This window comes from Crassostrea angulata, chromosome 4, assembly GCF_025612915.1.
Source record: "Crassostrea angulata isolate pt1a10 chromosome 4, ASM2561291v2, whole genome shotgun sequence".
NCBI lineage: Eukaryota > Metazoa > Mollusca > Bivalvia > Ostreida > Ostreidae > Magallana > Magallana angulata.
In genome coordinates, this window is record NC_069114.1 from 23,185,617 (window position 1) to 23,212,364 (window position 26,748).

The following is a 26,748-nucleotide window of genomic DNA, read 5'->3' on the forward strand; positions in this document are numbered from 1 at the left end:
ATGCGTTATTCATTGCCCAATTTATACAAAAATATATGAAACGTAAATCAAATTATTGAATAAAAATAATCAAATGAAAACTATATATCGATTGTCTAAATATATATATGTCATTTTAACATGTAAACGGCAAGTGCAAATATAAAGAGTGTGCATTAAACATGGTAAGTAAGTTTCTATTTGAGAATTGGTACCACCTATCAAAACTCTCTATTTTCTTAATTTCATATGAAATTAATAAAACTTACATGACAAATTGTACAATTTAACATTACGGTCAGCACCGATATTCTCAGCAACAGAATTAGCTGTCCATTCCTGTTTACGCCATAAGTTATGACTACAACGAATCCCCAGAGCGAACATGTAGTCGGGGCGAAACCACTCGATACCGTTTTTTGAAAGGCGTCGCATTACCTTACGTTTCCTGTTCTAGCAGATGATGGGCTGTCGGATGACTACGGAAGGATATAAGCTATGTTTAAATCAACTCGGTGATTAACATTGCATTTGAGATGAAATGGATGAGATACATAACTCTGACAACACCCTCAGGAGGTTTGTTTTGTCTAAAGAGAAAGAAAGGTTGGGTTAATTTTTGCGCGAAATGGGGTGGTATCGATACCCAAATAGACCTAAAATGAGCCGACATGAAAAACTGGTGGACCTTAGTGGAAGTCTTTTATAGATACCAAATAAGAAATAAACATTATTACAAAATTTGAAATATCTTATGATATTTTTGTAATTTGATGGTTAATTGTCTATTTTTTTCAAAATTCTTTAGAATTTTAGATTTTTATCTGTCGGACTAGAAAAGCTATAAAAATATAATATGGGTTAAGATGCTTATTTTTTTTCTACAGCTTTTAGAACCTGTATACCACCATTTTTCTCAATCAACCTAAACTTGGGGAAAATGCCATTGATTGATATTCTAAGTGAATTAGGCCATCATAAAAAATATCTTGGTTTCCCCTAACCCGACCCTAAATTTTGAAGTTGGGTTGGTTTGGTATGATCGGTACCTTCGCCGGAATTTCCTCTGAAAAAGAAGTTGAAGTCGCCCTGTATTCTGAATTCACGATCATGTAAACTGATCCCAAAGACATAAAACGATCAATTAATTTAAATAATGTTTCCATAGTCTCATTTAACTACTGTTGTGATTAATAATTTGTGATTGTCTTATCTTTTATGGGTTACTGTAAATATGGGTGACGCAACATGTAGCCTACTCTGCATTGAAAAATTAAAATGATCCTCTACACAACGGTTGTAATTTGGTCAAACTTAAAGCAAACTCAGGTAACCTATTGCTATCTGTTTTCGTGCGTCGTGCATCGTCTGTCGTGCATTAACAATTTTACATTTTTAACTTCTTCTTAAAAACTACAAGGCTAAGGCCAAAAACAAAAATATCTATGTTTCCTCTAATGCAACCGACTCAATTAAATCCTGCTGACTGCAGTGTTTTTTTCACCACATTGAAAAGACATTTTTTTTTAAGAAACCTAATTTTACCCAAAATCGTTTTTTTAGAAGACCCACATCTTATTCGTTTTTCAATCATTTTGAAAGCCTCCATCATCAACATGGGCGAAATACTCGCTTTATAATCAGTAATCGCCGGAATTTCCTCAGAAAGAAAATGTATTTTGAGTTTACGATCATATAAATTAACCCCAGAGACATTTAAATGATAATCATTTAATCCAAAAGACCTTTCCACAGCCTCAGTTCACCACAATTGTGATTAATCGATTGTTTTATCTTTTATGGGTATAAATACGAGTGATGCAACATGTAGCCTAACGTTACTCTGCATTGAAAATTACAACCGATGTTTATTACTTTAAGTGTTGATATTAAAATTAGTTGGTAACTTGTAATTATTTAATAACTCTTCCAAATTAATGATAAAATAATCATAAAACCATTTGCATACAGTTATTGATCTTAAAAATTAAAATGATCCTCTACATGATACAGGTTTTACGTATGAAAATAACGCCTGTTGAGGGTTCACATATTTATTGTGGACACAGTGACAAATAATGGTGGTTGAAATTAATGAAATGATAAAGAGCCCTGCAAATATAAAACAATAATCCTCATGCTATGATAATTTACTTAATTTCCATCTAGATTTGAATTATCACATAATATTACAGCGATATCATAATTCATATAATATATTTACATAAAGCAATTAAAGGGAGGTAACTCTTACAATTTAAATGTATATACAATATGCACTTCTCTCATAATAATCATAAAAATAGGTAGCAATTAAAAATATAATAGACACATTCATTAGAAATTATCTCACCATTCTATAGGAATAAGCTTTCCTCTATGCATCTAATGATAAGTTTATAATGTTATGTATATCTGTAATTTAATTAACAGAATAGTAAAAATACTATTGAATTAAATACATTTACATTGCTCATTTTGAACAATTAAGACCAAATATTTGATCATCATAAAAATACTCTGTACACTGATTAGAAAATCAGTTACTCCTTTGAATAAGAATCGAATACTGACTTCATAATCAATATTTACTAAATAAATCTATAATACTCTTTCATGACATTCATTCATTCTAATTAGTTAAAGTGCTTCATTAGAAATTAGGCCTAAAAAAAAAATAGGTTTGTTTCCGCTTTCAGGCTGAAAAAAATTAGGGTCGGTCGGTCGGCTTTTTTTTTTTTTTAATCTTTTTTTTTTCCCTCTCCATCTGTTCAATTGTGCATATTAAACCATTTATCTATTAAACTGGGTAAGATAAAAAAAAACAAGTATTTGTTGTCATTATTTAAATGATGTGATGAACTTTTTCCCCGGCTGGTGGGAACATTTCTCGAGCTCAACTGGCACGACATGTGCTGCCATTTGTAAATAACAAACATCTACACAACACTGATGACATCTCAATAAGTTCTATAAGCGTTTTTACGACTTAAATTTGGAGGACACAATAAATTTTTAAATCGGATAAAAACGAAATTTTAACAAAAAACGGATAAAAACAGAAATTTACGAAAAAACTCGAAAAAATTTTTTGGGTCGGCGGGTTTAAGTTAGGGTCGGTCGGGAAAGCGGAAACAAACCTATTTTTTTTTTAGGCCTTACTTATTTGCTAATTTATAGAAAAGTACATAATATTTTATTACATGGGATATTAGTTTATATGTTACTTACCAGAAAGAGAAATAGTCTGTTGTCAAACTTTATGATGTAGGTCTGATTCAGCTAGTTCATATATATTACATGCTACCCTCTGAATGACCAAACAAAGATTGACAAATCTTGGCGGCAAAATATCATAGTCAGATTAACAAACCAACCACAACAACCCTAACAAATATCTGACCAATAAAACTCGTGCACACAAATGTTTACCAAATCACTGCCCCTGGGGTATACAGGTGTGTAAAGGTACAGGGGTATCTAAGTGTGTGTGGTGTGTATTTAAAATGTGTGTAAAATTTGGTTGGTTTTATTTTAAAATCTATATGCCGGTACACAATCTATATACTGAAATAATATGATATCCATAATATTCATACTATTACATACACAATGGTTGTAATTAAGTCAGAAGGTTAGACTTATACCTCCAAAATACACATAAGTACAGAGACTGGTTTTATTTGTCATTTAGCTAACACATTTACAAAATATTTCATCTAAAATGAATGAATACAACAAATAAATTAAATTTAATAGATTGGATAAGTTTTTAAAACTTTTAGAAGTTGTTTTATTTTTTATTATAAACTTGTTTAAATTTTAATCCAATTTTAATTAAGGTTGAATCTGTGTATATCATCATTCCTAGTGTAGGTTATGCTGTAACAAATATTGACATTCTCCCTGATGTCAAACTTCTTCCTACTTTTTTGTTAGTGAGAAATAAATCTCTCAAAAATTAGGTTGGTACATGTGAAATGAAAGACTTTTTACGTTTTGAAAAATTTAAACAGTTCTCTTAGGCCAAAAAAAAAATATGTGTGTTTCCTATTTCATCAAATTTTAAAATAGGGTAGGTAGGTCGGCTTTTTTTTTTTTTTTTTTAAATGAGCTATTAAGTTTTCCCCTTTCCTAGCATATGATTTTTCTATACAATAAGAAAATGTGTTTTACAGGTGGAGCAATCATGGATAGAGACAACTGTTATAGAATTAAAGCTTTCTTAAATCTAAGGTTTATTTGGAATGTATACGAAGATTCTATTTTCATGTAAATAGAAAATATAAATATGACAGCCACTATAAATTAACAGAGTATAATACTCATTACCACAAATATATCATAAATTGGTTATTAGTTCTATTTTCCTGGTCAACTGACATAACAGTAAACATTAATATCGTAACTGTAAGTGTTGAATTCAGAAACAGAGGAAATTCTGGTTGATCAGACGAGAGCCTTAGAATTAAATCTTTTCAATAATTCCCCCCCAAAAATGAATACATAATTAATGGTTTAAGACTAATTTAAAAACTTTCATTTGCAATTGAACTGCAGCATTTTAAAATCATATTCATAATGTGAATGATTGTTGGGCCTATTCAAAGACTTACGATGTCTGCAGTCTCCATGCACACCCAGAAATATAAAAAAAAAAATTTGCCTCTGCTGTTTTCTTGTACATCTTTATATTAATTTTTAACACATCACTACCCTATGAAACCATTTATTGCATTGATATTAATTTAGCTAAAATAACCAAGGATAACTTTCATCCATATATACTGTCAATCTGCACTTAGAAATCTTTAAAACGCTTTGATAAGTGGTGTTTTCTATTGAATTGTTACAAGCGTTTTTTGAACTCTGATTTGTAAGACTCTATTGTTTAAACCAATTACGGTTGGTAATCTGGATTTGGAATAAAAAGTGTTAGGGTCAGCGCATAAAAAATAGGGTCGGTCGGGAAACCGGAAACACACATATTTTTTTTTTTGGCCTTAAGTCAAATTTAAAATCAACAGAAACAAACGAGTTGGTTTTGGTTATGACTATAATTAAAATGAAATTACATGTAGGTAAATTAACATAAATCTTTAGTATCTAAATATTTTTTCCCTAGCATTATGTTTCAAATTTGGGTTAAAATTTCCTTGACAAAGAAGGACATTCTCTGCAATTGTAGTGATTTTGTGTAACCTTACTTTTGTAGAATCATTAAATATGACTTCACAAATATTTACATTTATTACATTACCTTAGGTTTATCAAATATTATTGTTTTGATATACTTTTAGACATTTTGTATACCAAATTTTGAAAAATTAATTGATACTTTGAAGAAGGTACATTATGATCATTAAAATATATAAATATGGGTTTACATGTACATCAACACAAATCATAATGAATGTATTTATGCACATCTAGTCATTGAATCAAACATGTTTGTATAAGATGAACAATATCAAATTGTGAATTCGATATTAAATTTGTTTTACATTCCATCAGCACAAGTATAACAATTTGTTTTACAACTGGTCATATTTTTAGCTCACCTGAGCCAAAGGCTCAAGTGAGCTTTTCTGATCACAATTTGTCTGTTGTCTGTCGTTGTTGTCGTTGTTGTTGTAAAGTTTTCACATTTTCATCTTCTTCTCAAGAACCGCTGGGCAGATTTCAACCAAATTTGGCACAAACCACCACTTGGTGAAGGGGATTTAAGTTTGTTCAAATGAAGGGCCACACCCTCTTTAAAGGGGAGATAATTGAGAATTATTGAACATTTGTTGGTATTTTTCAAAAATCTTCTTCTCAAAAACTATTCGGCCTGAAAAGCTTAAACTTGTGTGGAGGCATCCTCAGGTAGTGTAGATTCAAGTTTGTTCAAATCATAGTCCCCGGGGGTAGGGAGGGGCCACAAGAGGGGGATCAAGTTTTACAAAGGAATATATAGAGAAAATATTTAAAATTCTTCTTCTCAAAACTATCAGGCCAGAAAAGCTCAAATTAAAATGGGAGCATCCTCAGATAGTGTAGATTCAAGTTTGTTCAAATCATGGTCCCCGGGGGTAGGATGGGGCCACAATTGGGGGATCATGTTTTACATAGGAATATATAGAGAAAATCTTTAAAATTCTTCTCAAAAACTATTAGGCCAGAAAAGCTCAAATTAAAATGGAAGCATCTTCAGGTAGTGTAGATTCAAGTTTGTTCAAATCATGGTCTCCGGGGGTAGGGTGGGGCCACAATTGGGGGATCAAGTTTAACATAGGAATATATAGAGAAAATCTTTAAAAATCTTCTTCTCAAAAACTATTTGGCCAGAGAAGCTCAAATTGAAATGGAAGCATCCTCAGATAGTGTAGATTCAAGTTTGTTCAAATCTTGGTTCCCTGGGGGTAGGGTATGGCCACAATAGGGGGATCAAGTTTTACATAGGAGTATAAAAAGAAAATCTTAAAAAATCTTCTCTAAAACTATTAGGCCAGGAAAGCTCAAATTTGAGTGAAAGCATCCATAGATAGTGTAGATTAAAGTTTGTTCAAATCATGGTCCAAGGATGTAGGGTGGGGTCACAGTAGGGGGATCAAGTTTTACAAAGGAATATATAAAGAAATCTTTAAAAATCTTCTTCTCAAATACTATTAGGCCAGAAAAGCTCAAAGAACTATATATGATATTAGGCCTAAAAAAAAAATAGGTTTGTTTCCGCTTTCCCGACCGACCCTAACTTAAACCCGCCGACCCAAAAAATTTTTTCGAGTTTTTTCGTAAATTTCCGTTTTTATCCGTTTTTTGTTAAAATTTCGTTTTTATCCGATTTAAAAATTTATTGTGTCCTCCAAATTTAAGTCGTAAAAACGCTTATAGAACTTATTGAGATGTCATCAGTGTTGTGTAGATGTTTGTTATTTACAAATGGCAGCACATGTCGTGCCAGTTGAGCTCGAGAAATGTTCCCACCAGCCGGGGAAAAAGTTCATCACATCATTTAAATAATGACAACAAATACTTGTTTTTTTTTATCTTACCCAGTTTAATAGATAAATGGTTTAATATGCACAATTGAACAGATGGAGAGGGAAAAAAAAAAGATTAAAAAAAAAAAAAAAGCCGACCGACCGACCCTAATTTTTTTCAGCCTGAAAGCGGAAACAAACCTATTTTTTTTTTAGGCCTTAGTCAAATTTGGCCCCTAAAATTCGCTATTTTTAAAATGATTCAGGTACATTAATTTGTTGTGTTATTTTATAAAAGAGATGACATGAAATATGTGTTTCACCTATTTATTTGATTTATATGCACTCACTGGCTGTATATGACGTCAGAAGTGACGCTATTTTTATAATTCAATCAAAATCAATCAAAAATTTACATTTTTCTTATCTTTTTTCGAATGGGAAATATAGAGCGACTCTTTGAACAAGAACGAACTTTTTGTCACTTATAATTATTGGGGAGATACATCTTTGGTGAAAATATTTTGTTTGTTCAAGCAGTCGCTCAATGTTTCCTTAAAGAAAAACTGCCTCAAAACAAGCCGTTTTATGCTAAAAATGAGAAAATGGCGGGAAAAGGTAAACTTTATAATGTCATATTTTTAAATTGTGGGCTTTAAAATCAAAATAAAAATTATGAAAAAACTCCAAATGTATATTTGTACAAATAAAACAAAGAATTACAGTAAAATGACAATGTTCATTTTAGGGGGCCATTTTAGGCTCAAACCATATATAGTCCTTTGAGTGGAAGCATCCCCAGATAGTGTAGATTCAAGTTTGTTCAAATCATGGTCCCCGGGGGTAGGGTGGGGCCACAATTGGAGGATAAATTTTTATACAGGAATATATAGAGAACATCTTTAAAAAAATTTCTTTTAAAAACTATTAGGCCAAGAAAGCTCAAATTGGCGGGTAACCATCCTCAGATAATGTAGATTCAAGTTTGTTCAAATCATGGTCCCTGGGAGTAGGGTGGGGCCACAATTGGGGGATAAAGTTTTATATATAGAGAAATTTTTGAAAAATCTTCCTCTCAAAACTATTAGGCCAGGAAAGCCCAAATTTGAGTAGAAGCATCCCCAGATCGTATAGATTCAAGTTTGTTTAAATAATAATCCAGGGGTAGGGTGAGGCCACAATGGGGGATGAATTTTTTACATAGGAATATATAGAGAAAATCTTAAAAAATCTTCTTTTTAAAGACTATTTGGCCAGAAAAGCTTAAACTTGTGTAGAGGCATCCTCGGGTAGTGTAAATTCAAGTTTGCAAAATCACAGTCCCTAGTGGTAGGGTAGGGCCATGATGGCGGTTTGAATTTTACATAGGAATATATAGAGAAAATCTTTAAAAATATTCTGGGAAAGTTTTCGGTCCAAAACTCAGTACTTAGTGTGAAAGTACAGGTTATGCAGATTTAAGTTTGATGAAACCATGATTCCCTAGAGAAAAGTGGGGCCACGAAATTGGGGGGGGGGGGGGTATATAGGAATAGAGATAAATCTTCTTATAGGTACAACAACAAAAAGGGCTTGGTATTTACCAAAAAAAAAGAGGTGGATAAAAATGGCAGATTTTCAATTGTTTTTAGCAAGATCTACTGTACTTAGTTGTCAAGATATTTTGATACTGTAATGCTAATTTGATCAGAATTAAGGCAATTGTTGCTCAGGTGAGCGATGTGGCCCCTGGGCCTGTTGTTTGTAGTAAGTTTTGTAATTTATTAAAGGATTGATTTATGTTTTTTCATTTTTAATTTATAATGTATTTCATATTTTGCCCTGGCAGAAAAAAAATTTATTTATGTACCTACCTACCCAATTTCACAATTTAGATCCCTTTTACAATAGAGATGCCTAACACCAAAAATGGTAACAATTAGGCCATCATTAAAAATATCTATGTTAGGGGAAACATATATATTTTTAATGATGGCCTAATTGTTACCATTTTTGGTGTTAGGCATCTCTATGGTAAAAGGGATCTAAATTGTGAAATTCATAGCTCTACTACCTTCGGGGCGCCACAGGTGGGGCCAAATACGCAAAAAAAAAAAAAAAGCCAAATTTTCAAAAATCTTCTTCTCTACTCCCACACATGTAAGGAAAAACTGGTTTCATAGTTATGATGTCCATGAAACCCTCTACCAAATTTGTGAAATTCATTACCCCTGGGTCAGGGGTTCTGGCTTTAGGGTGGCTTTAGGGTGGGGCCAATATGGCCATATAATAAAAATGTATTTTATCTTAGAAAATCCTCTTCTCTACTCCCACACATTTTGGCAAAACACTAAGTGCATGATTATGATGTCGATGAAGCCCTCTACCAAAATTGTGAAATTCATGGCCCCTGGGTCAGGGGTTCAGGACAATGGGGGGGGGGGGGGGGGGGGGGCAATATGGCAATATAGTGTTAATGCATATAATGTTTGAAAATCTTCTTCTCTATTCTCACACATCTGTATGAAAAACTGACTTCATAATTATGTTTACCAGGAAGTCCTCTTCTAAATTTTTAAATTTCATTTCCCCTGTAGTATGGGTTTTGACTCTAGGGCAGGGCCAAAATGGATGTATAGGTGTTAATGCATATAATGTTTAAAAATTATCTTTACTCCCACACACATGAAAGGAAAACTGAATTCATGATTTTGTAGACAAGATCTTTAAGTTTTGTTGCCAAAATTATAGGTTTCATAGTTTTTTTTGAAAGATTTCAGGCAGGGAGGTGGTCGTCATTACAAATTTATAATTTTTCTACTCCAGAATGAAACCTAATTAAATGCATATATGAGACTCCTCGACAACTTTGTGTATGGGTTATATGCTACTCAAGGTGACCGTTAAGGCCAATTGGCCTTTTGTTAAGAAATAAGATTAGTATTTTTGTAAAAACTGTGTGTAAAGGACATGTGTATATTCCCATGAAAGAACAAATACAGTAATTTGAAGCATATAGTTTAAGTTAAAGTTCAAAACCTTCAAAACATGCAGAACCTTAATTACACACTAGTCTGCTACTAATGCAATATTATAAACTCAAGGTCTATAATTAAGAACTGCAGTCTGTAGCTCTTGGTCTGAAAAAAATTTGGATGAACGGCCTGCCGGGAGCCACAGTTCCTTTCATGTTAAAAAGTTGCAATTATGGCACACAAAAAATTGCGCTAGTTTTGGACTGATTAATTATATTTTCAAACACATCATTCTGAACAAATATTTGATAAAAAAAAAAATCCTTTGACATTTTACTACACATATCACTTACTGTAAACGTACTACATTTGGCTGTGTATTCTATTTAGCGCTTTTGGCGGAATGCGACTTCCGCTAAATCAAGAACATCGCTAAATGCCATGCATGTATGTATAAGAATAGTCACATTAAAGAATACGCTAAATCAAATCTACGCCAACTTGTTCAAAAACTAATTTCCGCAAAATATCATACACGCCAAATATAATATGTTTACAGTAACTTGCCTCTAGCCCCATAAAGTGGTTCAAAGTTGTGTATTTTGTTTGAAATTAGAATTTTGTTGATCTTAATCCATCAACTGATGTATTAACAGGTTTAAGTCTAGGTGTGGAAGATATAAAGATAATGTTTGTCAAAGACTCATTATACAGTAAGATAGTTTACCTTCTATTTTTAAAAGTAACTACTTTTATAAACTTTTAACTTTCATCTATTAGATTAATTTGTGGGTGGGAAGGGGGGGGGTGTGTGAAATTTTTACAAGTCTTTGTATTTCTTGCGTCATATTAGAGTGATGTAATATCTAATTTACAGTTGCACGTACTTTATGAGTGTCGTCAGTTTACATTATACATACAATACTTTATAAAAAAAGAAATCAACATCATCAATTTTTCTAACGCTCTAAAAGATTTAAAACATTCACAGCATTTTGTGTATTTTTCAGGAAATATGCATTCCCACGACATTTCATCGCAATTTATTTAGCATGTTCACTTGTACTGAAGTACTAAAACATTTTTAGTCCTCTACCGGTTTAACCGGAGGGGACTTATATAGCTTTCCTCTGCATCCGTCAGTCCATCTGTCTGTCGGTCTTTCTGTCCAACTTTAGTTTTCCAGTTAACATATTTTTTAATGTTCAGGTTCATTATCGGGTTCGGTGTGTATTGAATACTGTAGATTCCTTATTTTACGCGAGTACTGAATTCCGCGATTCAACGGTTTTCAATCAAATTGTGAGAACATAAAATCGTGAATGCCGAAATTTTGTCATAGTTTCATGTAGTTTATATGTCTGAAAATTAAAAGCGAGATTTTAAAATTCGCGAGACAGGCTTTTCGCGATTTTACGCGGATATTAATTCCTCGCGTTTAATTAGGAATTTACAGTAAACAATGCCAGTATGTGATCAGTAATAATATCATGCATTACTTGTATCACTACTTTTATCATTTCTAACAAACAAATAAGTTCTGTAAAATAGTGTCAAGTTTTGCGTTGTAAATTTAATCGGCAGGTTTTTTTTATACCCGCACTTTCTAAAGAAAGTTTGGGTATATTGTTGTACCCTGTTCCGTTTGTCTGTCCGTCTGTCACTTTTTTCTTTCTCAAACTCCTCTTACATCTTATAAACTAGCAAACTGAACTCTTTGAGTTTGATTGGGGGTATCATGTTGTCTTGTAAAAAGGTTTCAAAAATTCTCTGGTAGTCCTGGGGGTCAAATAATTTGGTAAAAAATGATGTTTTTTCACAAAATACCTTCTTCCTCAAACTCCTCCTACATTTTCAACTGTAGACAAATCATCTCTTGGAATATGTTTTAGGGTATCCTATAGATGCGCAATAAGGTTTCGGAATTTTAAATTTTGTTCTGGGGGTCATTTAATGGCTAAAAAATGATGTTTAAAAAAAAAAAAAACTGGTTTCAAAAACATCATTTTTTTTTTTGCAGTAGCCAAATGATCTTGTAGAATATGATTGGGGGTGTCATATTGAAGTGTGATCAGGTTCCAGATTTTTTTTTGTATTATGGGGATCATTGGGCAACAAAAAATGACTTTTTTTGCAAAAAAAGGATGGTTCCCAGAACTTCTCTTACAACTTTTGGAGTAGCTACGTCATCTCTTGGGATATAATTGGGGCTGTCCTATAGATGTGCAATAAGGTTTTAAAAATATAAATTTCATCCAGGGAGTCAAAAGAAGCAGAAAATTGACCTTTGTCACTCAAAAAAACCCCATAGATCCCAGAACTCCTCTTATGATTTAATGGATAGACACATTGTATCTTGGAATATGATACGGACTGTTCTATAGATGTGCATTACCATTTTGAAAAATTAAATTTCATCCAGGGAGTCAAATAGAAGCAGAAAATTGACGTTTATCACTCAAAAAAAACATAGATCCTAGAACTCCTCTTATGATTTAATGGATAGACACATCGTATCTTGGGATATGATAGGGACTGTTCTATAGATATGCATTACGGTTTTGAAAAATTAAATTTAACCCTGAGGCCCATTACCAACATACCGTTTGGATCAAGAATATATATTGTTAAGGGGTGGGGATCTCAACCATTTTCGAGATATTTGTGCACTTCCTGTTCAAGGGGGGGGGGTCACGACCATCCCCGGGGCCATGACCTACATACCGTTTGATTCCCCTTGACACAAGGAACAAGAATATATATGGTTTAAGGGTGGGGATCTCAACTGTTTTGAAGATATTAAGGGACTTGCTGTTCGAGGAGGGTCAGGACCACCCACAGGGCTGATGACCTACATAACATTTGATGCCCCTTGATATAAGGAACAAGAATATATATGGTTTAGGGGTCATGATTATAACAGTTTCTGAGATATATGGTAATTTCCAATTCCTGGGGGTGGGGTGGGTATGACCCCAGGGGTCAAATCTAATAAACGCTATATATTGCCAGTAAAAGTCGATATATGATTATGAAAACCTATACTATTATCTTTGTCCGTTTTTAAGTTACCATTTACAATAGAGTCTACGATTCTTCCCATAATGTTCAATGTTAGACTCCACCCCCTTTTGACCCCCCCCCCCCCCCCCCCCCCCCAAAAAGTGGTTGTCAAACCCCAAATGAGAAAAATCAAACTAGGGTTCACAACTAGATATGCAGGCCTATTGTATCATAGAATTTTGTACAATTCTTCTCAGCCATCTCTGAGAAACAAGTTTAGAGCGGGAAAGAAGAAAAAGAAGAATAATAATACATGTAACTAGACAAGATCTCATTGCGAGCATCGAGGAGGTCTTCTGTCTGATTTTAAAACTTGAGATTTATGTTTGATTTTGTTATTTTACAGCTAAATATGATTTAAAACAGAAAAAGGGTCTACATTCTAAGGGACAGATACTATTTTGTTTCAGGTTTAAGAGCTTTGTTCAACAAGTGTTTAGAAATTTGTCACCTTTCTTGAGAAATCTGTGAAAAAACATTTTAGGGGCCGGTCCCTTATCTCCTTATTAGGGCCGCTGAACCAAATTTTAATGGTTGCTTGTCGTTAAGTACATCATTTGGAGCATCTTTTCTTCTATACTTAATTTCAAAATATTTTACCTTTTTTAAATATAGGTGATCAAAGTTTTGGACTTTTGACCTCTAAATATACCTTATTACAGTACCCGCAACGTTATTTTTTACAATCCAATCCTATCGTATCGTGTATCAATCCTATTGTATTGTGAGTGTATACTTTTCTATCGTGCGTTATCCTATCCTTTCATGCGTGTATACTGTTCTATCGTGCGTTAATCATATCCTATCGTGCGTTAATCCTATCAGGTTTATCTTTCAATATTAACTTTTTTTCCTTTTATCCTATCGTGTTAATCGTTACGTGCCTTTTATAAGCAAGTGGATTAATTAAAAGTTGCAAGTCGTTCAGTGCGCTGTATACGAACATTTATCGAACAAGAATTAAAAAATCCTATCCAGCATTCTATCATATGATACTAATTTCTTATTTTTTAGATCAAAACTAACCAATATTACATGTAAATCATATCTGTTAGCATTGAAAATAAAAAATTAATGTAAACTATCGAAGTTCTTAGGAATAAGGTAACATATTTACCTGTATATGAATATATTAAATCGTATGCGGAGTGTATACCTGCGTAAACAATAACTTTTATGCAATATAATTTGTTTTTTATGCATCATGTTTTACAGAAACAAATGTATTTATGATATAATTTATATTTAATTTAACCAGAATTGTATTTTAGTTGAACCTGTTATTTTCCGTGTGATATTTGATTTTGGGCTGAAATGTTCTCGGCAATCGGCTAGAGTGTGTGGTAATGAAAACAATGTTAACAAATCGTACGCAGAATTTGCATCTGCGTAAATATTTATTTAACTTGTATGTAATATAATTCGTTTTTAATGCGTCATTTTCTTATAAAGAAAGAAATGTAATTATGATAGATTTTTGTGAATTATTTGATTTGAACAAGAGTTGGATTTTAATAATTGAACCCGCTATTTTCCGTGTTATTTGATCTCGGGCTGAAATATTCATGACGATCAGCTAGGGTGTTCGGTAATGAAAACAATGTTTACAGTACAAAATATTTATTGATCATTTAAGCTCATAGTTTTACATGTAGTTTAAAAAATAATACATCATTTTTATACATTCTATAAATGATGCAGCGATGATTAACAACTCTGCAATTGTTTCTAAAAAGATATTCCACGTAAATCTTTATTCGAACGTGTTCTTTCTCAAATTCTGCCATTATCAGTTTATTTGTGAAGATCGTTTAAAGCGATTATACGTCTATCATGAAGATCGTTTATCCTTTCATATCGTGTATCAATCCTATCATATCGTACGTGTATACTGTTCTATCGTGCGTCAATACTATCCTATAGTGCGTGTATACTGTTCTATTGTGCGTTAATCCTATCCTATCGTGCGTGAATCCTAGCTATCCTATCGTTTATCTTGTAAGAAATAATGTTGTGGGTACTGTACGTAACACATGAGAAAATCATTATACAGTTAAGCTACATAACTGTAAGATAAACTCATTTGATTCTATAATCCATTATAAAATATCCCTCGGTAAAGGGCTATAGGTAAAAGACTTAAGAGCCCTCTAGTTTCCTTATTTTAGGGGCCAGCCCTTTTTTCTTGGTATCAATGGAAGGACATCTAATTTTAAATCTAATTTTCAACAATTCTTTTGAGATATTTACCATTTTTGAGATATCTTAAAATGAATGTTTAAGGGCCCGGTCCCTTATGTCCTTATTGGAGTCGCTAACCAAATTTTGAAGGTTGCATGATGTTAAGTACATCATTTTGAGCATCTTTTTTTCTTTACTGCATTTCAAAATATTTTTCCTTTTTGAGATAAAGGTGATCAAAGTTTTGGACTTTTGACCCCTATTTACGTAACACATGAAAAAATCATTGTACTATTAGGCTACATAACTGTAAAATGAACATATTTGCTTCTATAATCTATTACAAAATATCCCCCAGTAAAGACCTTTAGAAAAAAAGACTTTAGAGCCCTAGGTCTAGGTCCCTATAATATTAGGGGCCAGCCCCTTTTTCTTGGCATCAAATGAAAGATCTTTTAATCGTAAAGACATTTTGTTCAAAAATTGTTTAAAAGGACTAAGTGCGGTTTTATGCATTTTTTGCCCCCAAAATCAAAGTTTAAGAAAGAGCTTTAAAAATAAGGTACAAGATAGTTAAAATCATGTTGAAATAAATGTGTAAAAGGTTATCACCACAGTGACGTCATAATGTAGAAATGACGTCATGAAGATTGCATTATTTTGATAAATTGATGATTTGTGGCAAAATATGGGTGTTTTCCGATGGTTTTTCGACTAGGAAACATCGAGCGCAGGCTTGCTCAAGTACCATTTTTTAGTATAATGTGTATAACTATCTGAAGAAAAACATATGTTAAAATCGCACTTGAGCAGACCTGTGCTCTATACTTCCGAATGCAAAATATAGAGCAAAAATGAGAATATTTTCATTTATTTGCAAATTTGCGGGAATTGGGTCATTTAGGTGACGTCATAGATAAACAGCGAATGAGCAATGATGACTAAAATCAACATCAAAGTTATAGGAATCCTCTCTACAATGATTTGTGAAGATTTTATTTTTATACGATACAATTTAAAAATTGGTTGAAATCGGGGGCAGATATTTGACCATACCGCACATAGTCCTTTGTTACTATTCTTGAGATATCTCAGAAAAAACGTTTTATTTCTTCTTATCTCCTTATTGGGGTTGCTGAACCAAATTTTAAAGGTTGCATTTTGTTAAGTACATCATTTGGAGCATCTTTTATTCTATACTGCATTTCAAAATATTTTTCCTTTTTGAGATAGAGATGATCAAAGATTTGGACTCTTGATCCCTAAAAATCCCAAATTACATAACACATGAGAAAATTGTTATACTGTTGGGCTTCAAAACTGTAAGATAAACATATTTGCTTCTATAATCTATTACAAAATGTCCCTCGGTGAAGAGCTATAGAAAAAAGACTTTAGAGCCCTCTAGGTCCCTAATTTGAGGGGCCAGCCCCTTTTGCTTGATATCAGCTGAAAGGTCTTGTAAATTTAAACTAATTTTACATTACATGTTTTAACAAAATATTTTCCAGAAAAGAGATAAATGAAGAAAAGCACGAAAATTAACGACGAATTTCAAATCTCAATTTTCGAGCCCTACCGAGCTTTGGCACATTTAGCGCTAGACGTATAAAACAACAACCATGCAAAACTTCAATCTTTCCTCAACCAACTGTAGAAATTTGAGCGCAATATCTTTTATAATTTAAGAGAACGTCCGCAGACAAAATACGTATATAAAACTTGAAAAAATCTCTATATCTCAACAACGGATATGACGTCATCAATGTAAAAAATTTGCTATCAAGTTCACACCAAAATGTATTATATCTGAAAATTTGATGAAGATCAACTGATCTGTTTCAAAGAAATCGGGTGCACAATAAACGGAAGAAAAAAAAATAACTAGTTACGATCTCGTTGCGAGCAACGAGGAGGTCTTCCGTCCGATTTTTAGAGGGAAATATGAATATCGACTTTGACTTTCGACAACAAAACATGATATGGAAAAAGAAGTGAAGTACTAAGGCTTTTTTGTATCGCCTTTTATATGCATTTCTTCCAATTAAGAAAGAAAAGATTAAACTTCTTTACCTCTGGTCCCTAAAAACCCTAATCAGGTAATGCAAGAGAAAATCGTTATATTGTTCAGATATATAAACGTATTATACCTAATTTAGCTGTATTAACCTTTCATGAAATAGATCTCAGTACAGGGCTATAGATAAAAGACTTAACGATGCCAGGTCTAATTTTTTCTGCCCTAGATTTTTGAATGAAATTTTTGACAAGAATTTCTACTGATATAATTATTATTTTAAGATAAAAAAATAAGACATTTACCACTCCGTTTGTTTAAGGGGCCATCTCAAAGTTTGTTAATTTTTAACATAGGACCCTATGGGATTTTGCTTGAAATGTACCAATATTGCACATTTTTTAAACTTCTGCCCTAGGGATTTCTTTTTCTGTTCTACATATTAAAGTTATTGCTAAAAGGTATCAAATGTTCAAATAAAAAAAACCCTTTACCTCCTGGTTTGTTCCAGGGGTCTTATCAAAGTTATTTTTTGTATGCCCAATTTCCCAGTTTGTCAGATAATGACTATTTTTTACTCGACAAAGACGGAAATGGTGATCTTTATTGTATTATTAAAACATTCAGACATATTTAAGTAATAAATAAATATATAACATCACATATTCAGGGTCATTAAATATAAAATACATGGTTAATGTCTTGAAATAAATGAATTAAGCGATATTTAGGCGGGTTAAGAAAACGTGACAGAGGGCTAGGCTTGCTGAACCCTCTTCACCTTTTCAACCCGAGCCTAAATACAGCTTATACTTCGAGACATTTATGTTTATTCCACAATATAATATCAATTTTACGCATCAAACGAGCTATTTTCAACAAATTTCGCAGAATATCTGCAGTTGAAACTATCACGCCATGGCGTCAACGAAGCAAAAATGATGACGTCACAATACAAATGAAACACTGCGCGAAAGCGTGCATACTCGTTCTGTACTTGGCTTCGTTAAGGGGCCAGCCCCTTTTTTTTGAAATCAAATGAAAGGTCATATAATCCTTAACACATTTTGTTCAACAAGTGTTTAGAAATTTGTTACCGTATTGAAAATATCTGAAATATCTGAAAAAGAAGGTTTTAGGGGCCGATTCCTTATCTCCTTTTAGGGCCGTTTAACGAAATTTTGAAGGTTGCACATGGTTAAAAACATCATTTTGAACAACTTTTCTTCTGTACTGCATTTCAAAATATTTTTCCTTTCTGTGATGTGGGTGATCAAAATTTTGGACTTTTGGCCCCTAAAAACCTCTAATTACGTAAAACATGATGAAATCATTACATTGCTTTGATACTATAAGATAAACTTATATATGCTTTTATGACATTTCACAAAATATCTCTCTGTAAAGGGCTATAGATAAAAGACTTTAGAGCCCTTTGGTTCCCTTATTTAAGGGACCAGCCCCTTTTTCTTGATATCAAATGAAAGGACATTTAATTCTAAACACATTTTGTCAACAAATATTTAGAAATTCGTTACTGTTCTTGAGATATATGGGAGAGAACGTTTTAGGGGCTGATCCCTTATCCCCTTATAGGGGCCGTTTAACGAAATGTTGAAGGTTGCTTATTGTTAAGAACATCATTTTGAACAACTTTTCTTCTGTACTGCATTTCAAAATATTTTTCCTTTTTGAGATTTGGGTGATCAAAATTTTGGACTTTTGGCCACTAAAAACCCCTAATCATATAACACATGATAAAATCATTACATTGCTTGGATACATAACTGTAAGATACACATATTTCCTTCTACAACATTTCACAAAAGATCCCTCAGTAAACGGCTACAGATGAAGGACTTTAGGGCCTTTTGGTCCCCTAATTTGAAAAACCAGCCCCTTTTTCTTGATATCAAATGAAAGATCTTGTAATATAAACTTTTTTTACATTACATGTGTTTACAAAATATTTTTCAGAAGAGAGATTAACAAAGAAAACCATGAAAAATTACGACGTTTTTTTAGTCTCAATTTTCGGGACCAGGCAAGCTTTAATGCCTTTTGAGCATGACAAATATGAATGCCAATGGCATATCTACAATCTATTGTCTACAGTCCCTGAAAGTTTGAACTCAATATCTTTTACCGTTTAGGAGGAGGTCCTTGGACATCAAAATAAAAAAAATGTATATTAAGTTCAGATCAATATCTATTAGATCTGAAAATTTCATGAAAATCGTCGGCGCCTTTTTTTGAGAAACTGCGGGCACAAAATTTGTAAGAAAAAAAAAGAAAAGTAACCAGACATGATCTCGTTGCGAGCAACAAGGAGGTCTTCCGTCCGATTTGTAGAAGGTGAAATGACGTCATCGACATTAATTTTCGACAACAAAACATGATATGAAAATAGGAGTGAAGTACTAATGCTTTCCTGTAATGCTTTTTATAAGTTCTCTTATATTGCTTTTTAAATACTTGCATTTCTTCTAATTGAAATAGAAAAGATTAAACTTTTTTACCTCTGGCCTCTAAAACCCCTAGTTAGGTAACGCAGGAGAAAATCATTATATTGTTGGGATATATAAACGTATTATACCTAAAGTTTATCCCAAGTTATTTTTGCCACATATTATCTTAAATTTTTCAATATTTGTAAATATATCTTATTCAGACGATGTTCATTCAATAGTATGAAAAAATCTCAAGATTTCCCTTTTGAAATGTCCCCTCTATCTTGTCAAGTTTCAATACACTGCTAAAAAAAGAATGTCTACAGGGATTTTGCATTGTATCAGCCATTATAAAGCCCGGATGATAACGTTGAAAAATTGTGCGAGATATTCCGAGTGACTTCCGAATTGAGAAAAGATGTAAACATTCCCTATTATAAATCTCCGTAGGAAATCTTTTTTGGATCCTGTGAATGTTTACGAAGGAAAATGATAATTTGTGAATGAAGTTATCTTGTTTGACCCCTAACAACATTATTACCTTATTACGTAACACATGATAAAATCAGTAGATTTCTTGGAAACAAAACAGTTGAGATCGACACTGAAATTTCTTTAACTCTCATGATAATGAATGACAACAGTTGTGGATGGAATTGGTGACTATTTTATAGAATAAAGAGGTAATGAAAATAATTAATGCACAAGATCATTCACATGACAAATAAAGTGTCTTACACATGTAAATCTTAATGTTAAAGCTTCTCGGTCCGATTTTCAATAAAATAAACGCGATGGTTATGTTAAGTTTGTGTGCAATAATATACGTTGCAGTAGTTTTCCCGGTCAATTAAGCAATACCGGGTATATCAATGAAAAAATTATGTACATGTTGAAACTGGTGAAATCCGGATGTTGTGACACAGAATATTACGGCATGCTGCCCAATACGGCGACATTATTCAGCCCCTTGACATTTTCTTATCATGTTTGTTTAAAAATCTTTGTGCAATTCGGATCCTGTCTATTCTGTAGACCGGCGCAATGAAAAAACCTACTGCTTATAATTAGTGTGAGTTGTCTCCCGTAGTCTGTCCACTAATTGATTGATCGGCTTTCTGCGAGAAATTAATGCTCAATTAATTTGTGAGAGTTATCTCCCGTAGTCCGTCGACTAATCGACCGATCGGCTTTCTGCAAGATATTAATGCTCAATTATCGACCAATTTTTCTGTCGTTGCTATTGATTTAAACTGTAAATATAGATCCAAACTAGCAACTCATTTTAATTTATACCGTAAAGTCTTGTTATGATTTGCAAAAATTAGAAAATTAGATTATAGTTCACCCCATTTTTTCGGGCCGTGATTAAGGATACTGTGAGAGAAAGACTGCCGATATCGTTTGTTATCCCCGTTGTATTGCCTCACATACAGAGTTGCATATCATTCTGTCAAAATGCTCTTTTTAAAAATAAAATTCTCATTTATATTAATATTTATTTATTGTTTCTCTGCATCAAAACAGTTCTCGCCATCAGGTATTTCAGCCACCTGTTAACTTGTTAATGTTTGTTTAACAATTTACCGTTAAGCATGCACTTTTCAGGTAAATCAGATGTTTGAAAAAATTATCAATAACGATGATTTTATTAGAAAAGTATTTCCATGGTATGTATTCTGTTATGGATTTATTGTTTCCCAAAAATTTTTTTTAACGAAAATTGGTATCGTAAAAAAGATCGATGAAATCTAATATATTTCAGAACAATTGAAAATTTTGCAAGAATACACGATCAGGATCAACTGCATTAAATACTAAAATTAATTTGCAACAATGTCCTCTAAACCGGATGTTGCCTTATCTGGCCATTTTTTTTTAAGGATTAGACAAGTTTTGCTGTATATTCACAAAATATTAATCGACAATAAAGGGATTTGCGTTATTTCGCCTCGCGTTTAAACTGGCCCCTTACGTCGAAGCTAGTATGATTGTATTTCGACTTCGACATCTGTCCTTTTTATATGATCTATTATAACATATAAAATATACAGCATGACTATTTAAACAAAAATAAAGCAGTGTACATCTGTTCATTAATAGTTTTGATGTTTACGTTGTTTATAATCGTTGCAAAACATGCAGGATGAATAAATCCAATCATTCGGAGGATGAAACCAACGGTTTCCTTTTTAAAACATATTCCAATGATGTATTTTTGGGGTTTTTTTGTATGCCCAAAATTTATTTTTATTTACTTTGAATATTTCTAACGTTGAAAGGAAAACAATTCTGTGTAAATACGTCTATAACTTTATAAGATCATTATTTGGTTTGCAAGGAGCAAGGCCGACAAATCGGAACATGCAGCTTAAAGAAATTTCTTAAGTTATTATACCTCAAAATGTTATTTCAAATCAGGCACCAAACAATGAAGGGATATGGAAATATTCGGCGGATCCAAATCTTATATATTCTGATGATAAAAATTTGTATTTATGGCAAACATAGGTTAATTATTTTTTATCTCCTGCAAGATAGTATCCATCTCTTTTAAACTCTTTGTAGCCAAATCTGTCAAAATTCTTGGTCGTTTTACCCTCTTGTTGTAAACCCCGCTGAAATGTTCACAACCGATGCACTGTTGAACGAAAGACTCGGCTAGAAAAACTAACTGCATGGGCCGTCTAACATTATCAATTTTGATGATGAATTCAGACACTTTTAGATTTCAAAAAGTATCATCTTTTGTTAAGTTACAGGAACATTGTCATTCATGCACATAAAATTTGTACAAAATAAGTTTTCAACCAGTGTTTGAAATTTGAGACCGTTCTTGATATATTTGGGAAAGAAGTTTTAGGGGTCATCCTTTCATCTTCTTATCGGGGCCCGTGATACAAAATTTGAGCACATTTCCGAATACATTTGTGCACAATCGTTGATAAAAGAATGCAGGTAACGGAAGCTTTTAACAGGGGAGCAGGGAGTGCTTTAAAATTCATATTTACATGTATTAATTTAACTTGTAAAATTATCAATAAAATCATAGGCATTGGATAACTGCTATTGCCTGATTTGCAAATTTGATTTGCCTATTGACTCCATGACGTCTACAATTTAGCTTAGTTAACTGAAAACATTTTGATATATATATATATATATATATATATACACACACACACACACACACACACACACACACACACACACACATGTATATATATTTATAAGCATGTACTCTAATCAGGTGTTGTACTTTACAGAACGTTCTATACGCGATCGCCTAGCGCTTCTTTTGGGGATGAACAGTCCTAATCAGACAGCTGCAAATACATAATACAGCATACAGACGTTTAATTAAAGGGACTTGGACACGATTTGAGATCAAAAATTTTATTTTTATTTTTTATGTATAAAATGGTTTATTGGTGCATTTTAAATGATTGACCAAAATATTAAATGTTAAAGTCAAGTTACAAGCGAGATACAAAGGTAAGAATTGATAGTTATGTAAACAAAGCTCGAGTCTTATAGTTGTTTACATAAAATGTAATGGAGAGAATTATCATTTCTTAGACAAAATGACATGTAAAAAACAATTTAAACTTATTCAATATCTTCTTAAATACTATTATCAACAAAAGAAAGTTACATTTGATTGAAATTTACACCAATACAACGAATATGTAAAAAATGACAATATTCGAGCTTTGTTTACAAAACAAAGAATTATAAACTCTGTATCTTGCTTATAACTTGATATTTGAGTTTCAAATTTTGACATAGCATTATAAACTTATAGATTTATCATTATTAACATTGAAAATGGAAAAATAAAATTTTAAAATTTTAAGTCAAATCGTGTCCAAGTCCCTTTAATCTAATTTAATCCATTTAAATATATAATCTTTATGTATTAACTACTCAAGTGTGGCTGAATATGCAAATTTTAAAGCCAATTCGATTTTTATTAGACAATTAATCTACTAAGTAGTATTTTTAACCATGTGTTCTCTACTCGATCTTCAACAGTCGGAATCCAATCAAAACTTTAACAGTGAATGTACATGTACATAAACTTTTTAAAACTCACATATTCTTTCAGAATCAACAAAAAAAATATATACACTGTAAAACGAGAAAATTTGGCGCATACGTATTTTAGTGCAAACGCATGTGCCAGTACATTAGCGCAATTTTATTTTAGCGCATGCATTTTTTCTTTAATAAAGAATACAAAAAATGTTGTTGTTTGATAAACGATCACGCCCAAAATTTAGTTCTGTGTTCACTCAAGCACGTGAACACAACGACTTTGATTGCTATCTTGCATGCACGGTAAACTGTCGTTGAGAACAATACACTTACTTTTGTGTAAATCGTCAGTAGATAGATATGAAAACTTCATTTATTGGCGATGATGTGTAATTTTTGTTGGTAAACAAATTTGAGTTATGGGACTTTGAATTTAACGTGTCGACTTGGATAACACTAGAAGAGTCCCGTAACTAAAAGTGAAATCGAATGCTACATTTACCATGTGTTTCGATCACCATGAGAGAATATTTTTAACAGTAATTTTACATTAAAATAACACAAAAAAATAGGTATCATCTTGTTATCTTTTTATCCACTAATCAGAGATCAAAGAAATTATGATCAATCATGTATAATGTTAGCGTTAACGATCGCCACGCTTAATCACATTTTCACCTCGAGGCGCTAAATGGAAGTGGCATGGGGAGAAGCCCAATTTTCAAGGTGCTAATGAGAGATATTAAAAAGCAATTAAAACTGAATTAATAAATCCATGTTTAGGCACTTATACCCGATAACCCATACCGTTTACCTGTGTAATTGTTGAAAAAACAGAACCGACAGCATCTGATATTTAAATGAACACTTCTATATAGCCTTAAAATGGACTGACGTTATTGTTTTGCAACTTGAAGAAATTTAATACATATGGAAAATCATTGGCGCACTATTAATTTTAGCGCTCAGAGGCAGTTACGCCAAAGGCGCTAAAATTTTGTAGTGCGCCATATTTTCTCGTTTTACAGTATAAAATTTTATTAATAAATAAATAAAATCAGCTATGGGTATGCTTTTTCAAGAATAAGACCACCATTGAGAAGAGGTTATACCAATAGTGTGACCCTTTTCTTTTACAGCCTGAATGTAAATAAAACTTCAACTTGTTTGAAAATGGTTAGTTTTATCGTGCCCGCACCTTCCGCAAGCATTTAACATTGTACTACTTAAGCTGCCTTATCTCGAACACCTATTTAATATATTTAAACTTTTACTAACTACACCCTGCTTAACACACACACTCTCTCTCTCTCTCTCTCTCTCATAACTCATAAAAAATTCTAATATTTTGTTAGCCAAATGAAGTATCACATTAACATAGATTACAGATACTTATGTGAATATTGCCTATATTTTGTTGAAATTGGTAGGGTAATGCATTAAATTCTCAGCAGCAAAATGTCACAAATAGACTCAAGTGAATTTATTTACATTTCAAATCGTACGACTGTAAAACGTATAATATTCATTGATGGCAGTTTTTCTTTTATTTTACGAACTATGATTTAAATCAATGGTTTGATGCATCGTTAACCAATATAATTGAAAATGAAAATAACAACGAATCAATGAGCATTGAAATGTGTGATAACGTATAAACACGAGAAGCATGTGTCATACAGCGAATCGGCTGTTCACTGGCGCGGCATCTCCTCGGCCCATGTTATGAAAATGTACGCTCAATGTGGTGGGTTTGAAATTTTTTACGGTTTTACAATGTTAACTGAATTTTATTTTCCCACAATTAAACTATTTCATGACATAGACTAGATCACAAAGAACGCCTTTTTTCAATGACAGTCATACTATCTATTTTTTTTAATTATGAGACCAAAACAGCATTGCTTCGTAGGGTAGGTAATGGTATAATCTTTTTTATTTACTCTGTAATATGGTTAAAATCTGAATTCTTTGTGTTTGCAGCTACATAAATAAACCCATGTGCATTACAGCAAGGCGCATATCTTGTGTATTGGATAACGGTAGACCGCACGCTAGTCCAGCCGCGACCTATTTCCTCGGCCGCGGGCAAGGGGTCGGATACGTATAATTGTTTACATACCAGCTAACGCATAGTCACGGATTTTTTTCATACTTCACAATTTGATAGCCTTTGGTGAGTAAAAAAGCCTAACACCATCTGTTTGTTGCTATGTGGTCCCGTTGCCATGGTAACCGAGGGTAAAGATGTAAAAATGACATTTTAATGCTTATTTGACAACATATTGTGAGTAATGTGCAGAACTTGGGGTTTCCAGGGTAGAATATATTATTAAAAATAGTTGTCATTTTTCAAAAGAAAGAAAAAATTCATGGAGAAACGCATATTTTTAGAGCATTTCCATGGTTACTAAACATAAATTTTAAAATCTGTTTTTTTTCAACTTATATGAATAAAAAGTGGAAATCTTGGATTTTTTGGTAAACACTATTATCATTGTGCAATTAGGAATTCATATATGAAAATTGAGAACCGTTGCTATGGTAACAAGCTTAAAAATAAGGAAAATTATAATATTATTAGGCATCTTTAAATGGATTTTTATTCACTTATAATGAATAAAAATATAAAATCAAATGGTGAGAAAAAAAAAGTATGTCCTTAACTTTAATGACACTTGAAAAAAATCTGAAATTTTCTAAAAATAACTGCCGCTGCTTTGGACTTTTCAAAAAGTAAGAATTTCTGTGTGATTTTTTACCCAACTTAATTTTCCATAGCAACAACACTTCTCTGTTGCATAATAAAGGTTTTTGTGGTGCATAATGAAAATTTAGATATATTTTTACAAGTTCCAACTAAAACAATTGCAAATAAATTCTAAAATCAGGAATGAAAGCATTTCAAAATAATCTTCAATTTCTAAGTTTTTCTCAATTTTTGGCCTTACTTGCCATAGCAATGGATGTCAATTTTGTAACGGTTTCCATGGTAACATTTTAAAAGTATTGGTTTCTCCATTAATTTTCGTATATAACTAAATAATTGAAAATAGGACAAAGGCTGTTTTATGTCTTTGATAGTTTACATTAGTGGGCAA

The 26,748-nt window shown here is 32.4% G+C and overlaps 1 protein-coding gene across 4 annotated transcripts in view; it reads left to right on the plus strand.

The window, feature by feature from the left end:
- Nucleotides 1–399: 399 nt before the first annotated feature.
- Nucleotides 400–26,748, plus strand: part of LOC128181529 (growth hormone-regulated TBC protein 1-A-like) — a 172,693-nt gene continuing 146,344 nt past the window's right edge. For all 4 annotated transcript variants that reach the window (XM_052849958.1, XM_052849960.1, XM_052849959.1 and 1 more), the window contains exon 1: nucleotides 400–558. In XM_052849958.1, the coding sequence (XP_052705918.1) occupies nucleotides 521–558 (38 nt within the window). In that variant the 5' untranslated portion in view covers nucleotides 400–520. The remainder of the gene's footprint in view (nucleotides 559–26,748) is intronic.